Below are 13,476 nucleotides of genomic sequence, written 5' to 3'. Positions count from 1 at the left end.
AGATAACAGGACCTGTCTGAGGCCTGCTATGAGACTGCCAACGCAGAAACCCAAAGCTCTAGAGGCAAGCTCTGTTGCAGTTATTTAAGGAAACAAACTGAGACAGTGTGGGGGGAAAAGGGGAGATCAAGATCTTGCCTTCCCTCCCACAGATCTCTGCATGCCTGTGGTGGTTAAAGCACTCTTCCAAGAACTGAGGGAAAGGTGAAGTTTTGTCCTTTCTTCCAGTAGAAAGGGGATCAAATTGCTTATAACGAGGGTGGCTGTTTTAACATGCAGAGTGCATGTTAGGTTTTGTGTGGATAGATGTGCTTCAGGGTTCCAACTGGAACACTAACTTTGTGTTTCCTGATAAGGCTGATTGGTAAGAGGCTGTTTTGCCCTGTAAGATCTAAAATGCTTCTGCAAAAGTGCAACAGGAGATGCTTAAGTGGCTTCAGGTCCCTCTCACCAAGGTAGCCATTGCACAGCAGCAGTGAGAAGCTTTGAATGCACACATTTAGATCACAAATGGAACAGGGATTTGGGAACTAGGACTGCAATACAATTCTAGAGGCACTTAAGCTCTGCAGGAAATTCTGAGTTTGTGTTGGGGGTTTTCTTGTTGTTTTGGGGGTTTTCTTGTTGTTTTTTTTTTTTAATTAACCCTTGATGAAACTTTTATTACTTTCTCCTCTAGTACATACTTTGAAACAAGCTTTGAGTGTTCCAACAACATTTATACTTTATTTTTGCCTGAGGCCAGAAACTGATCGTTCTCATGTGTAAGCTTTTGGAAGTTTTGAACAGGAAGTGTCATCTGAACATGCATAGGCTATGCCAACTGCAACACAATCCAAATACAGTGCAGCTGGCACCTCTGATTTGATTTTAAACCATGGCTCAGAATTTCCACCGTTTCACAATTAAGTTGCAGTGCTAAAGAAATCACTGAGCCTGTAAAAAAAGGTCCAAATGCCCACTCCAGTGAAGGAACAATCATGATTTTACTTTGGGTATGAATTACTTTAAAAAGGCACTGCCTTAACGCCATCCCCAAGAAGTCTTAACTCACATCCTCTCCTAGGCCTTCAGTTCACTTTCACAGCTCCCCACAGGCAGCAGATACTAAAACCATACCTTCAGTGTTCTGCATAGATGCTTTAACCTTTGAGTCGTGGATGGAGAGTTTCCCAGCCATGACTGATTTTTCCCTCATTTTACAAAATGGGGTTTTTTGGGGGTTGGCATTTTGTGGAAATGAAATGATGTTAGTAAGACTGAGCATCAGGTGCCACTCACCTGTACCTGAAGCATGTAAAAGAAGTTCTGCCCTCAGCACTTCCCTCCGCTAAGTCCAAACAGTTCTTTGCTGATATCTTTAAAGAACATACACTGTTAAGCAGGTAACTGCTAACTAGGACATGATCTAATTCAGTGTCCTAGGTTCCACAGCAGGTGCTTAAAAGACTTTCATTACAGGTATTCCAACTCAATTTACCAAATACAAATAAACTTCATTAACTGCTCTATGTAATAGTTTCTGTGAAGATAAAATCACTTTCTTATTTAAGAATTTGTTAGGATTGTTTTTAAAATTGGACCAAAATAGCACAAGTGCTACTGGAGCAATTTTTAGTCTATTGCATCAATGTAATAGTTGGAGTGATGAAGCAAGGGGAAGTATTTTCATTTCACATTAAAAGCTTTGTGAAGAAGTTTCAGCTAAACTAAACAGCTGACCTTTAGGGCAGCTACAGAAAGTCCTTGCAGATATGACAGACTTATGCAGGTTTTGTCTGCTAATCACAGCAACACACTGTTAATGTCAGCTGCTGTGTCTTAGTGCTTCTTTGCAAGACAACTCCTCAAGCAAGGATTTGCATCTGAGAGTTCAATACAGACTGCACAAAAACCCCCCAAACATTACCCACCCCATCCAAAAGAATGACCATCTGTATGGCAACTAAACCATTTAACATGCTAATGCCCAATGTAAATTGGCATAATTTTACAAATGAAGTTAGTATAATCAGGGTGACAGTAATTTGAGAAAACTAACTAGAGACCAAACAGTATTTCAGGTGTTAATGCTCAAATCATCATCTATTAATAATTTTTATTGCATAGGGCAAGACTACAGACAGCACAGCACTCTGGGTTGAAGAGACACCAGTGTAGTTGTCTATCTCAGCATGGTGCTAGGGTGGCCAGGTGACTAGTAAGCTTGTCAGGTTGATTACCCATCAGAGCCAACACCCAGTGTAGTGCTGGGTAGGGCCCAATAGGAAATGACACCTTCACCTGTTGTGTAACTTAACCCTCAGGTTGTGTATTATGCATCTGAGTGAGCAGACTGCTGCCACCAGGAGGAAGAAATGCTGCAATCGCCTTTGCAGTTGTTGGCTCTGGTGCTTGTCTGATTACAAGATGATCCAATTCACTCACCCAAGCCAACAAAAGAGCAAGGACTCTTCCCCCATTAATTCTTCTGCTAGTTGAAGTTAATATCACTGTCTTGTCAGGAGAGCTGGCTGACAACATGCTTTCAGATGTGCCTCAGCAACTGTGCAGGCATGTACTAACTCAGTAAATAGTGTGCTTGCTAAAAAAATCCCCCAGTCTTGAGGATCTTTACTTCAAAGTCAGTGCTTCCACAGATACAGTACAGAATCATAGAATCATCAAGGTTGGAAGAGACCCTTAAGATCATCAAGTCCAACCATCCACCCAGCACTATCACTGTAACCCTAAAGCACTAAACCTTATCACTGAGAACCAAATCCAGACAGCTTTGAACAACTCCATGGATGGTGACTCCACGACCCCAGGCAACCTATTCCAATGCGTGACAACACTAACAGTGAAAAAGAAATTCTAGCATCTGACCCGAATCTCCCCATCTCAGCTTTAGGCCATTTCCTCTGGTCCTCTCACTGCAGGCACAGCAGGAGAGACTGAAGCCCTCCTCACTACAGCCTCCTTTCAGGGAGTTGAAGAGAGCAGTGAGGTCCTCCCTGAGCCTTCTCCAGGGTAAACAAACCCAGCTCCCTCAGCTGTTCCTCACAGGACATGTTTTCTAGACCCTTCATGAGCCTTGTTGCCCTCCACTGGACATGTGCCAGTATCTCCATGTCCTTTTTAAAGTGAGGGGCCCAGAACTGGACACGGCCTTCAAGCTGCAGCCACACCAGTGCAGGAGGATCATCAGTTCCCCAGCCTTACTTACTACCGCTTACACTATTGCTGATAGACCAGGATGCCACTGGCCTTCTTGGCCACCTGGCTCGTGTTCAGCTGCTGTTGACTAGCACCCACAGGTCCTTTTCCACTGGCTAGCTTTCCAGCCATTCTGCCCCCAGCTTGTAGTGCTGCCTGGGGTTAAGCATGGCCAAAATACAGGAGCCAGCACTTTGTCTTGCTGAACCTCGTACCACTGGCCCTAGCCCATCAATCCAGCCTATCCAGATCCCTCTGCAGAGCCCTCCCTACCCTCCAGCAGATCAACATGCCAACCCAACTTGATGTTATTTGCAAATTTTCTGCTAGACTAAATGCCCTCATCCGGATCCTGCCACAAAGGAATTTCAGCTTCTTTGTTCTTCACTAATCCTCACAATTATTGATATTTCATTTAGAGATTCATTAGAAGCCCTAATTCTTAAGCCCTAGAGCTTAAGAAAAGAGTTACAGTTCTTTTACTTTAGGGTAAGCTTTGACCAATTTTAAGCTGTTGCATTCAAGAGAACACTGCTTAGAGCTCTTCTATACAGATACACAAGATATGGTCAGTGCCTGTGAAGGCCAGCAGCAGCATTTAATCCAGTTACACTACAAGGTAAGCCTGACCTACCACACCATCACAGAGGAGTACTTCAGGAACAAAGCAACATTCCTGAGACAATCAAGTAGCAGAGTATCTTCCAGAAGACTGTCACCTAATTGTGTTCCATGCAGGTTTTAGTGCATAAGCTTCTTACAAGATTATTACCTAATTTGAGGTCCTGAAGTTACATACCATAGCTGATAGCTACTTTTGAGTGTACTTAATAAATCTCCATGAAGCAGATTCGCATTCAATAGTTTATTTATAATTGTAAAAGCATAGGTGTTACATATTTTGAGTAATTGCATATTTGTTAGAATCTTACCTACTCAGGAGACCAGTGTGTGCAAAGACAAGAAAGTCATGCTTAGATTTCCCCCCAGTGGTTTGTTGCTTTATTATTTGTTCCCCTGTTCAGTTCAGTAAAATTTCCACAGAAACAGAGTGAGGAAATACAGACATAGAATAGCTACAGTTATTGAAGTGTATGAAGACAGTCCAACATCACCACACAGGCCCTATAGGACTACTGAAGGTAGATCTTCCTAGTATTTAAAAGGACAAAGCCTGGACTAGGAAAGAGTTAGAGCAAACGGGCAACAAGCCAAGTTACAGGCCACTCAAGCCATTTGTATTTATAGCTTGTTATGAACAAGCAAATTGGTGTCAATTTCATCACATCATTCCAAAAGATATCAATGGGGTAAATATACACACACATTTTTTAAAAAGATACGTGTATGTATATACATTTTTTAAAATAAGGCATGTATTTATTTCAGGCTCTTTAAACATTTTTCCACACTCTTTTCCTATTAATACAGCATATATTGCCATTTTATTGCTAAAGAAAGCATGCCATCATTGCAAGCAGGAACACCATCAACACTGGCTTTAGGCAGCAGTCCAGTTCAGTTAATAAGGTTCAAGACATACATTAATACTATGGGAGAATGTTACTGTTACAGAAATGCAGAAGACTAGTTGAATTCTATTTAGATCACACCAAATCATTCTCTTGACATAGTAGTTAACAGGATCGACTAAAAGCAGAACAGCACCATTCTGGAGCAACAGAAAGACATACCTAAAATACTACTTCCCCATCTCTATTTAGTTGTTATATTAAAAAAATACACAAGGGAAGGATGACTACACAACAGACTTCCTCTTCTGCTCTAACAATGCTTTCTTCTGCAAGAAATGATGCAGGACTTTTTGAGCTCATCCAAGGGTAAATCCTAACATGAATGAATACGCACACGCCATTATCACTGCGTAACTAATAATAGTTACTTGTTAGTGTGACTTACAAGGAGCATTCTCTAAGTTTTTTGTCAGCCTGCTTCAAGGAGATCCAGGTGTTCAACAGGTTTGATCGCAGTTTGGCCCACACTAAATGGTTGTTTAACCCAAATATCTGGGCCGCAAACTGGGCAGCTGCTTCAGGTGACAGAGTAGTAGGACAGCTAAGACCTGCAGAGAAGAGAATGCCACTTACTAAAGCATAGCTTATAGTCAAACAAAACATTTTCTCTGAAGAAAAATTTTAAGACAAGGCTTGTTTTAACAAACTCCAGGAGCCACATGATCCAGTTTTAAAGCCACTGAAGCATCACATTTTCCATTACTTCTAATATGACTGCCTTGTGGCACTTTAAACCAAAAGCCGTGGTTTATCATCATGCAAATGACTCCCTTATACAGAGGGAACAGACTTCTGGGCCTCTACTCAAGTTACTAACAAAATTAAAAATCATACAGGTAAAAATGCCCTGAATTAATAGTTAAGAGTTGAGGTCTTACCTACACTGATTGTTGAGAAAGATACTATTTGATCTTTGATCATAAGGAAAATGCATCAAAATTAAATCATTTAAATTCCCATTAATATTATTTTTAATTTCAAAATGAAACATTTAGCAAGGATAAGCCAAGGTTTACTTTTTTAAAAGATTACTCCTATTTATTCTTTGCGCTATTGGGCTTTCTCCCATTAAGAAATCAGACTGTATGTGACTTAATTCCACAGACTTTGCTTGGTACTGATCCAGCTGCTTTTCCAATGCTTTGCCCCGTGTGTGTACACTAGAACAACAACAACAAAACAGAACTAGATCAGAACAAGAGCATAAGGTGAAGATCATCTTACCACTGGGTAGTCTGAGAGAGGACCACACATCCTGAGTACCCCAGTCAGCTGAGAGTGGAGGGCAGTTGACAACTGGGTAAGCAGTGTTACCAGACATTACTGGCCCCAAACCATTGCTTCTGCCAGCTACTGCAACAAACACTGTTGGGATTCCATCTCCTGGTGGGAAGGAAGACATTCAGAGATAAGCAATCCACCTTGTTCTCTACAACTAGCTTTCATGGGAACTTTAGAGTTCACAATTGTGTTTGCAGTTACCGCTTCAAATTCATTACATTGCACTAAAATTTTGTATCCAACTTCCTCCTTTACAGAAATATCGTCTAAGAAATTTACATCCTTAAATCCCAGCTACTGTTTAGCATAGCTGAAATTTGGATTTCTTACTCTGAGAGGAAGTCTTAGCATCAGAGGAAGAGGTGCTTAGCTTTGTAGAGAACATAGCCATTAAACCTCTGGCATCTTTAAGTGTTGCTCTCCTTAAATCTGAAACAGTTCACCTCAAGGTGAATGTTTTAACTATGGCTACCACATTCGTAGTTTCACCAAGTAGAATGGTACATGTAGAATGTGTATACTCCCACAAAAATAAATAATTCCTATATCTCCTCTGCTAGGCTATAAACAATTCTGAAGAGATGTTAAGCTTTCTTGGCAAAGAGTAATTTAAAGCAAGTATCTTTTTCTCATGGCATCTAAAGTAATAAGCAAGAACATTTTCATCAAACAGAAGAACACAGTGGGAGCAACATCTGCCTAATATAACACATAAGAATATTGAGTCAGCTAGAGAAACTGTTCTAGTTTCAGAAAGGCTGGCATCACCAGCAAGATGCTACAATAAATCTATTAACATGATCAAGGCTTGGGCAAAGCAGTTCTAGTACTGGGATAAAAGCAGAGGTTAGACTTCCAAGTAATGGCAGTTGTGGCTGGGCAGTAGGACAATACATTACTCCAAAATTACTTAGAGCAGTCATGCTACTAGCAAGTGTGAAACAGAATTTTAACAGCTTGGTGTTCTGTTTAACAAAAAATGGAAAAATCCCACATAAATCTTTTAAGTTGCCAAGTCATTCTGAAACATGATGCTGTGTCAATCCAAATCAGTATTTCTTGGCATTTACCTTCATATTCTGCTTTGATCCTCAGGGTTTCATCTGGCCCTTTGTGAGCAGAGGTCACTCTTAATTCACAAGGAATTCCAAAGGTTGCACATGCCTTTTTTATTTTTTCACAGTGACTGAGGTCAGAAGAAGATCCCATTAACACCACAACTCTACCTTGGCTCTTTGTTTTTAGAAGCAACTAGGGAAAAGAGTGGAGAGGGAAGAGGGAAATAAAAGCAGTCAACAGGACTGAAGGCATTCAGTTATCAAAGTCTAGATGTGTTGTTCATAAAAACAGGTACCTCCACTCTTTCTGAAACCCATTCAAAGTTTCTCTTAACCATTTGCAGTGCTTCAGGAGTCACTTCTTTCAGGTCCCGATAGGACTGAAAAGAGGAAAATAAAAGCAGTGAAGTGTTGTGGTTTAACCCCAGCCAGCAGCCAAGCCCCACACAGCCTCTCACTCACTCCCCCGCCAGAGATCAGGGAGAGAATCTGAAAGGTGAAAGTGAGAAAACTCACAGGTTGCAACAAAGAGTTTACTAGGCAAAGCAAAATCTGCACACACAAGCAGAACAAAACAAGGCATTCATTCACTGCTTCCCACAGGCAGGCAGGTGTTCAGCCATCTCCAGGACAGCAGGGCCCCATCGCACGTAATGGTGACTTGGGAAGACAAACGCCATCAGCTCTAAACATCTCCCATCTCCCCACCACTGCTTCCTCCTTCACCCTCCCCGTTATAAACTGAACATGATATCACAAGGTCTGGAATACGCCTTTGGTCAGTTGGGGTCACCTGTCCCAGCTATGTCTCCTCCCAGCCTCCCATGCATCCCCCCCAACTTCCTCACCAGTGTGGCAGTACCAAAAGCAGAAAAGGCCTTAGCTCTATGTAAGCCCTGCTCAGCAATAACAGAAACATCTTTTTATTATCAACCTTGTGTTCAGCACAAATCCAAAACACAGCCCTACACTGGCCATTGTCAGGAAAAATAACCCTACCCCAGCCAAAACCAGCAGATGAAGTTAATGTGGTATGGGTACACAAAAGACTAATTTTGCTACCATAATTAATAAGAATTACTATTATACCCTAAATGAAATATTGACACAGTTTCTAGCAATTCCAGGAATAAACAACCTTCTACATTGCAATTTATGGCCATTTACAACACAAGATTTTCAGCCACAAGGGTTATTTAGGTTTTGGAAGCTTTCCACAGGGAAAATTTAAGAAAAAACATACAACTTCTTTAAAATCGGATTTATAATGACATGACTGCCTGCAGTAGCACTGTACTAGCCAACCAAGGTTCTACATGATGTTACCATGTACCTTATTTTAGGGGACTGTCAGAGCAATTCACTCAAGCGTGCTACTACATAATTCAGGTCAAGTAAACAACAGCGCAATTCCGCTTCCCAATTTAAAATTAATACTCTTCCTCCCACAAACACCTTGAAATCTTCCCCTGTGGCTTACAACACTTTCTCTCACAGGGTCTCTGTTACTAGTCTCAACAACCATGACAAACTCCTGGCAGCAGCATTCCCAAACCAGCTCTTTCATAACTACTCATCTGGTAATTCAGAGATATTTGAGAAATATAAATGCTGTAAGTTTAAATATCGGACAAGTTCTGTTTCAAACTTGTTTGCAGGCCTCATATGTGAGCCCAGTCTATTAGTAACACTTTTGGAGGCAAGATTATTGAATTCATGCTTAACCAAAATAAGTAACAAAGAAAAGCATCCTCACTGCAGTTGCCTCCTAAGTATCGCAAGATCTCTGCTAGTAGAGGGTACCCCTCTGAATAAACTGAGAAACTTGGAGGCAGACCTGGGAATCAAAGCTTTTATTCTTCTCACTGATCTGTTATGCAACTATTTTATTATTATCTGCACAAGTCAGAAATCCCAGCCATTCCTGGAAACCCCACACTTCATTATGATAGCTCCAGTCAATAGTGCTGTTGGGTATTCCAGCTGAAGATAGGTTTTTTTTTCTACCATAAACCAGATAAACTATTTAATGAGAACAGGCTTGGACGTGAGGTACCATACAAACTACTCTGTAACAAGATAAGACTATATAGAAAAGCCACTCTGAAAGCAGATGTAAAACTGTAGGGTTTACTTTTTTCATTCTTCTCCCCTGCTCACTTAGAAGGTAAAGATTAAAGCACCACCTGTTTGTCCTTCTGCTGGCTTCTGTCTCCTCCTGGCCACAGTCTCCATGAATCATTGTCAATGACATCAGCAAGAACAATTTCTTTTGTCAGCACATTAACACCAAATTCAATCTAAAAAGACAGTAAGAATCCTATTTTAGTAATTACATAGTGGTATTTTTCCTGTCAAAACCAGATCATGAGAAATTAGATGCTTATACCTTCAGGTCTACAAGAGTGCAGTTTTGGGGCTGCCATGCTTTTTCCAGGGTCTCAAAAATGGCTTGAGTAGAACGAGACATAATATCCACTTCAGTCTGGCCAATAGTAAGTCCAGCAAAACAGAATTTTGCTTCAATTATTTGCTCCTCAGACCACTGTGGATCATTATTAGCATCATCCTGTTAAGAAAACCAGAACAAATACATCATGTAATTTAAGCTTGCTATAAGAGGAAAATAACCATTAAATGATATAAGGTTTTGTGTGGGGTTTTTTTTCAAGTAACAAATACAGGCTTCAAACTAGTATTTTATGATTAGCATTAAAAAAATGACAGTAGCATTGAAAACACTTGCTGTAACACCTGACCATCTTTAAGAGTGACAGGGTATACCACAAACAACACTTTTTTTTTTTTAGATTACAATTCACCAGATATATCTTTCAGCACACATTCCCAAAGGAGTTCAGAATCCTAAATGACTAGCTAGCTACTTACCCTCACCATGCAAGTAGTTTATTTTAATTTCTTCAACTATATCAACACATCTGTTTCAACTGATGCATTAAGCTTATGCCTAAAAAGCCCTTACACCTACATTTTTCTATTTTCAAGTACAGTTTGGCTTATAATTCTTTGATTGTGCTGTAAGCCAGTATTATATGCACTTTGGACACAACAGCTGCTGGACAAGAATGCAAGAAGACATTAGGGTGGCAAACTAGTGATACTGAAAGGATTGCTCAGCCATTAGCATACTTGCTTTATCTGTCAGCATTTTAAAGGAGATAATACAGAGTTCTAGCTCTGCTTAAGTTTGAATAACATCACAGGAAAGGAAACTTACCTTGTAAAACATCTCAATTTTGGGTGGGTAAAACTTATATCCTTCTTTGACCCCAGGGTTTCTCTTGAGGAAGGAGCCAGTAGCAATTCTTCTGCACACCCATTCAATTGGGATCATTTCACAGTGAGCTGCTATGAATGCTGTGTCACTCTGTTTCCTGACAAAAGCTGTTTTGATTCCTAAATATAAAGACGGCAACTTAGTTCCACTAGTAGGCACACTCTACAGTTAAAACAGTAGTCACAAACATCTTTAATTTTTAAAGCACACCTGAATCTTGTTCTTCCCTGGACTTTTGGGACACACTGAATCTCTTCAGGGTGTTTTAAGCCCACTCCAGCCTTGCAAAAGACAGTTATCTTCCACAAGTCATTAGTTTTGCCAATTTTATCATACAACTTTCACTTGTAACTCAGAAATCCTAATTTTGTTCACAGAGCCGTAATCTATCCTTCACAACGTTTTTGCTTGTTTAAAAAACAAATTAGCAGCAACCAAGTACCTAACCATACTCTCTGGTGAAAGATTCATTATAGATCAAACAGTAATTGGAGCCTTTCAAAGGAGTAACAGAGCACAGCAGTCTTCACTACTTTGCTTCATAAAAGCAGATGGGGAAGAGAGAATGGCTTTGCTGTCCCTTTCATCACAAACTAAGTTATTTAGGACACTAGATCTTGGTGATTTTTTAGGCAAAAGACAGTAAGATTCAGAAGCATGTGCACTCAAACCTGCTGCAACAAGTCAACCTTCCTACATAATTGTAGATGAGTGACCCCACATTAAACAGGGACAGCCAACATGCAGATCAGCACTCCAAGTGCAAAATGGCTCTTTTTCCAATTTCACTCTTGAGGAAAGTCCCACCTTTCTCCCCAGCCAGGGCAAGACAACTGCCAAGCCCAATCGGCATCTGTCAGGACAAGAAGGCAAAGGAGCTGCACTCAGTCAAACCAAGCAGTTCTATTCCATTCCACTTCCAGAACCATAAAGGAAGAAACAAGAAGTCTTAAAATGTACTATGAACACTGACTCTTCAAAAGTTCGGTGCATTTCCTTCAAAGGCAGAAGGATTTAAATAGTCAGCTGCACATTAAGGCCCCTGTCTGGTTCACTACTACATTTTTCATCAGTGCAGATGTGTGCTTTTGCTGGGCTGACATTAGCTCTATTATAAAAGAGAGAGAAACTTTAACAGAACTTCGTAAATCATCACATCTGAAAGAGGAGGTAAAGAAGAGTTGCGCAAGGCAAACAAACTACCTCTACAATCAGGCATTCCCACTATCTGCATTTACACCACTCAAATAAGGAAACTGGAGAAGAACCCTGAAAGTTCTTTAGTTGCTTTAAAATGCAGCTGCAGTTTACTCTGCATGTTTTTCCATGGCACCTGTGGAAGTTATGGGTACAAGCCACGCACAGATTTTTGAGAGGTCAACAGAACGGCTTCTTCATGTTAAAAGTGCACAGTCTGTAGGGTATGAAGTATTTTAATTGTTATCTTAACTACTGCCATTCAAGAATTAGGCAAAACATCTCACTAACTGTTCCTAAATGAAAACTAGAAGTTTTAATCAGCTGCAAATATAGTCAAACACCTAGGAGGCTTCTTAGTACTGTATGCACAACAGGCTTCCCAAGAAAGCCAGTGACTCAGGATTACACTGAATTACTTGATACATATTTCTGTGTAAGTAATTCTTAAAATACGGGCTGAGACAAAACTCTAGAGAAACCATCTTTCTCTTCCCCACATATTAAACATGCTAGGACTTCACAGTTTGAGAGCTATCACCACCAGCTTATAACAGATAATACCAATTCTAGAATAACTCAGCTGGTACTTGAAGCAGTCTCTGTGTGAATGTTTCAAAGCATACTGAGCACACAGCTATAAGCAGTCTTAACTAAGCTTACTAGTGCCTTGTATTCTAGTACTGTTAGCAGACTCATCACCAGCACAAATCCCTCTTTGCAACTTGCAAACTACTCAGTCAAAGACACTTCAAAATGCTTTCTCAAAGCAAAGCTACTGGCTCCATTTTTGGAAGTGCAGTGCAAAACTTACTTGAGTGACTCAAGTTAGTTATGTGCCCCGTGAAAGCTCACTTCTAGCATGAGAAATACTTTGAATCTTTTAAAGTAAGGATTAAGCTCTTGATACGTTCAATACAGACTGATAAATGTATTTTGCAACGTGGTCCTTTGCAAATGTTAGGGGCAAATCTTACAGGAAGTTTATGCTGCTACAACACACAACTGGGGGGGGGGGGCGGGGAACACTCTAATTTTATGGTTCAGCTTACGTACACAGATTTCACACAGCCTAGACAAAGTCTGGTAGTGCCACCGGCTAGCAGTGCGTTCTATGCATGCAGATGTAGTAAAGCAAGGCAGATGCATCCAGCCCGGAGTTAAAGGCAAGGAGGTGTAGGATATGGAAGAACTAACAAAAGCAGAGCGGAGGGGATTAGGGGCGTGTCCAAACAAGCAGGAGAAACATTGCAGTTATCTGCAACACTAGGTTACTGCAGATACTCTCATGTTCCAAACGAACAAGTCACTCGCGCAGCTCCAAAGTACCAGAGGAAAAAAACATAATTAAAAACTAACAGAGACGAGACTAAAAAACCACCAGAACCTCAAGGCAGGATAAAGTCTCTTATAAAGCAATACTGTTTTGTAATAACGTCTGTAACATATAGACATATACACTCTACCTTTAAAATACTTACCAGCTTCCTGAAGCAGCTGAAACACACAGCTAGTTGTTGTGTTGGAAATGGCAGCCTTCCCTTCCATTCGGTCCTTCCTGGCTGCATTTCCCGCCGTTATTTGGTCTTTTGACTGCATGAGAACACATCCCGGGATATCTGGCAGCTCGTACACTTCTTTCGTTTTACCTTCATTAACTTTTTTGCCAAGTTTCAGGTCTAGAGGAATTTTAAAAAAACAAAACAAAACTAAAAAGGTCAGTTTTGCCTCGCAAAGGCTTGTTTACTTCCGCAGGCAAAGCCGCCCCCTTCGAGTCCATGGGGATACAGCAGGACCCCGCGCTGCGGTCCCTGACCACGAGGAGCTCGCTGAGCCCCGACCCGCGGGCCGATTTGGCCACGTTCCCCCAAGCAGCGAGGCCGAAAGCCCCGCTCAAGGCTTCTGCCCG

At 40.9% G+C, this 13,476-nt stretch overlaps 1 protein-coding gene across 1 annotated transcript in view; it reads right to left on the bottom strand.

Moving 5' to 3' along the window:
• Positions 1 to 4,048: 4,048 nt before the first annotated feature.
• Positions 4,049 to 13,476, bottom strand: part of PAICS (phosphoribosylaminoimidazole carboxylase; phosphoribosylaminoimidazolesuccinocarboxamide synthase) — a 17,651-nt gene continuing 8,223 nt past the window's right edge. Inside the window, exons 2-9 of the mRNA XM_017744358.1 lie at positions 13,049 to 13,246; positions 10,311 to 10,489; positions 9,462 to 9,641; positions 9,259 to 9,372; positions 7,369 to 7,452; positions 7,085 to 7,265; positions 5,958 to 6,116; positions 4,049 to 5,281 (exon numbers count right to left, since the gene is read on the bottom strand). Coding sequence (XP_017599847.1) covers positions 5,115 to 5,281; positions 5,958 to 6,116; positions 7,085 to 7,265; positions 7,369 to 7,452; positions 9,259 to 9,372; positions 9,462 to 9,641; positions 10,311 to 10,489; positions 13,049 to 13,166 — 1,182 coding nt within the window. The 5' untranslated portion in view covers positions 13,167 to 13,246 and the 3' untranslated portion in view covers positions 4,049 to 5,114. The remainder of the gene's footprint in view (positions 5,282 to 5,957; positions 6,117 to 7,084; positions 7,266 to 7,368; positions 7,453 to 9,258; positions 9,373 to 9,461; positions 9,642 to 10,310; positions 10,490 to 13,048; positions 13,247 to 13,476) is intronic.

The sequence above is a fragment of the Corvus brachyrhynchos genome, unplaced genomic scaffold (genome assembly GCF_000691975.1).
Source record: "Corvus brachyrhynchos isolate BGI_N302 unplaced genomic scaffold, ASM69197v1 scaffold17, whole genome shotgun sequence".
NCBI classification, from domain to species: Eukaryota; Metazoa; Chordata; class Aves; order Passeriformes; family Corvidae; genus Corvus; species Corvus brachyrhynchos.
This window is presented reverse-complemented; position numbering and strand designations above follow the sequence as displayed.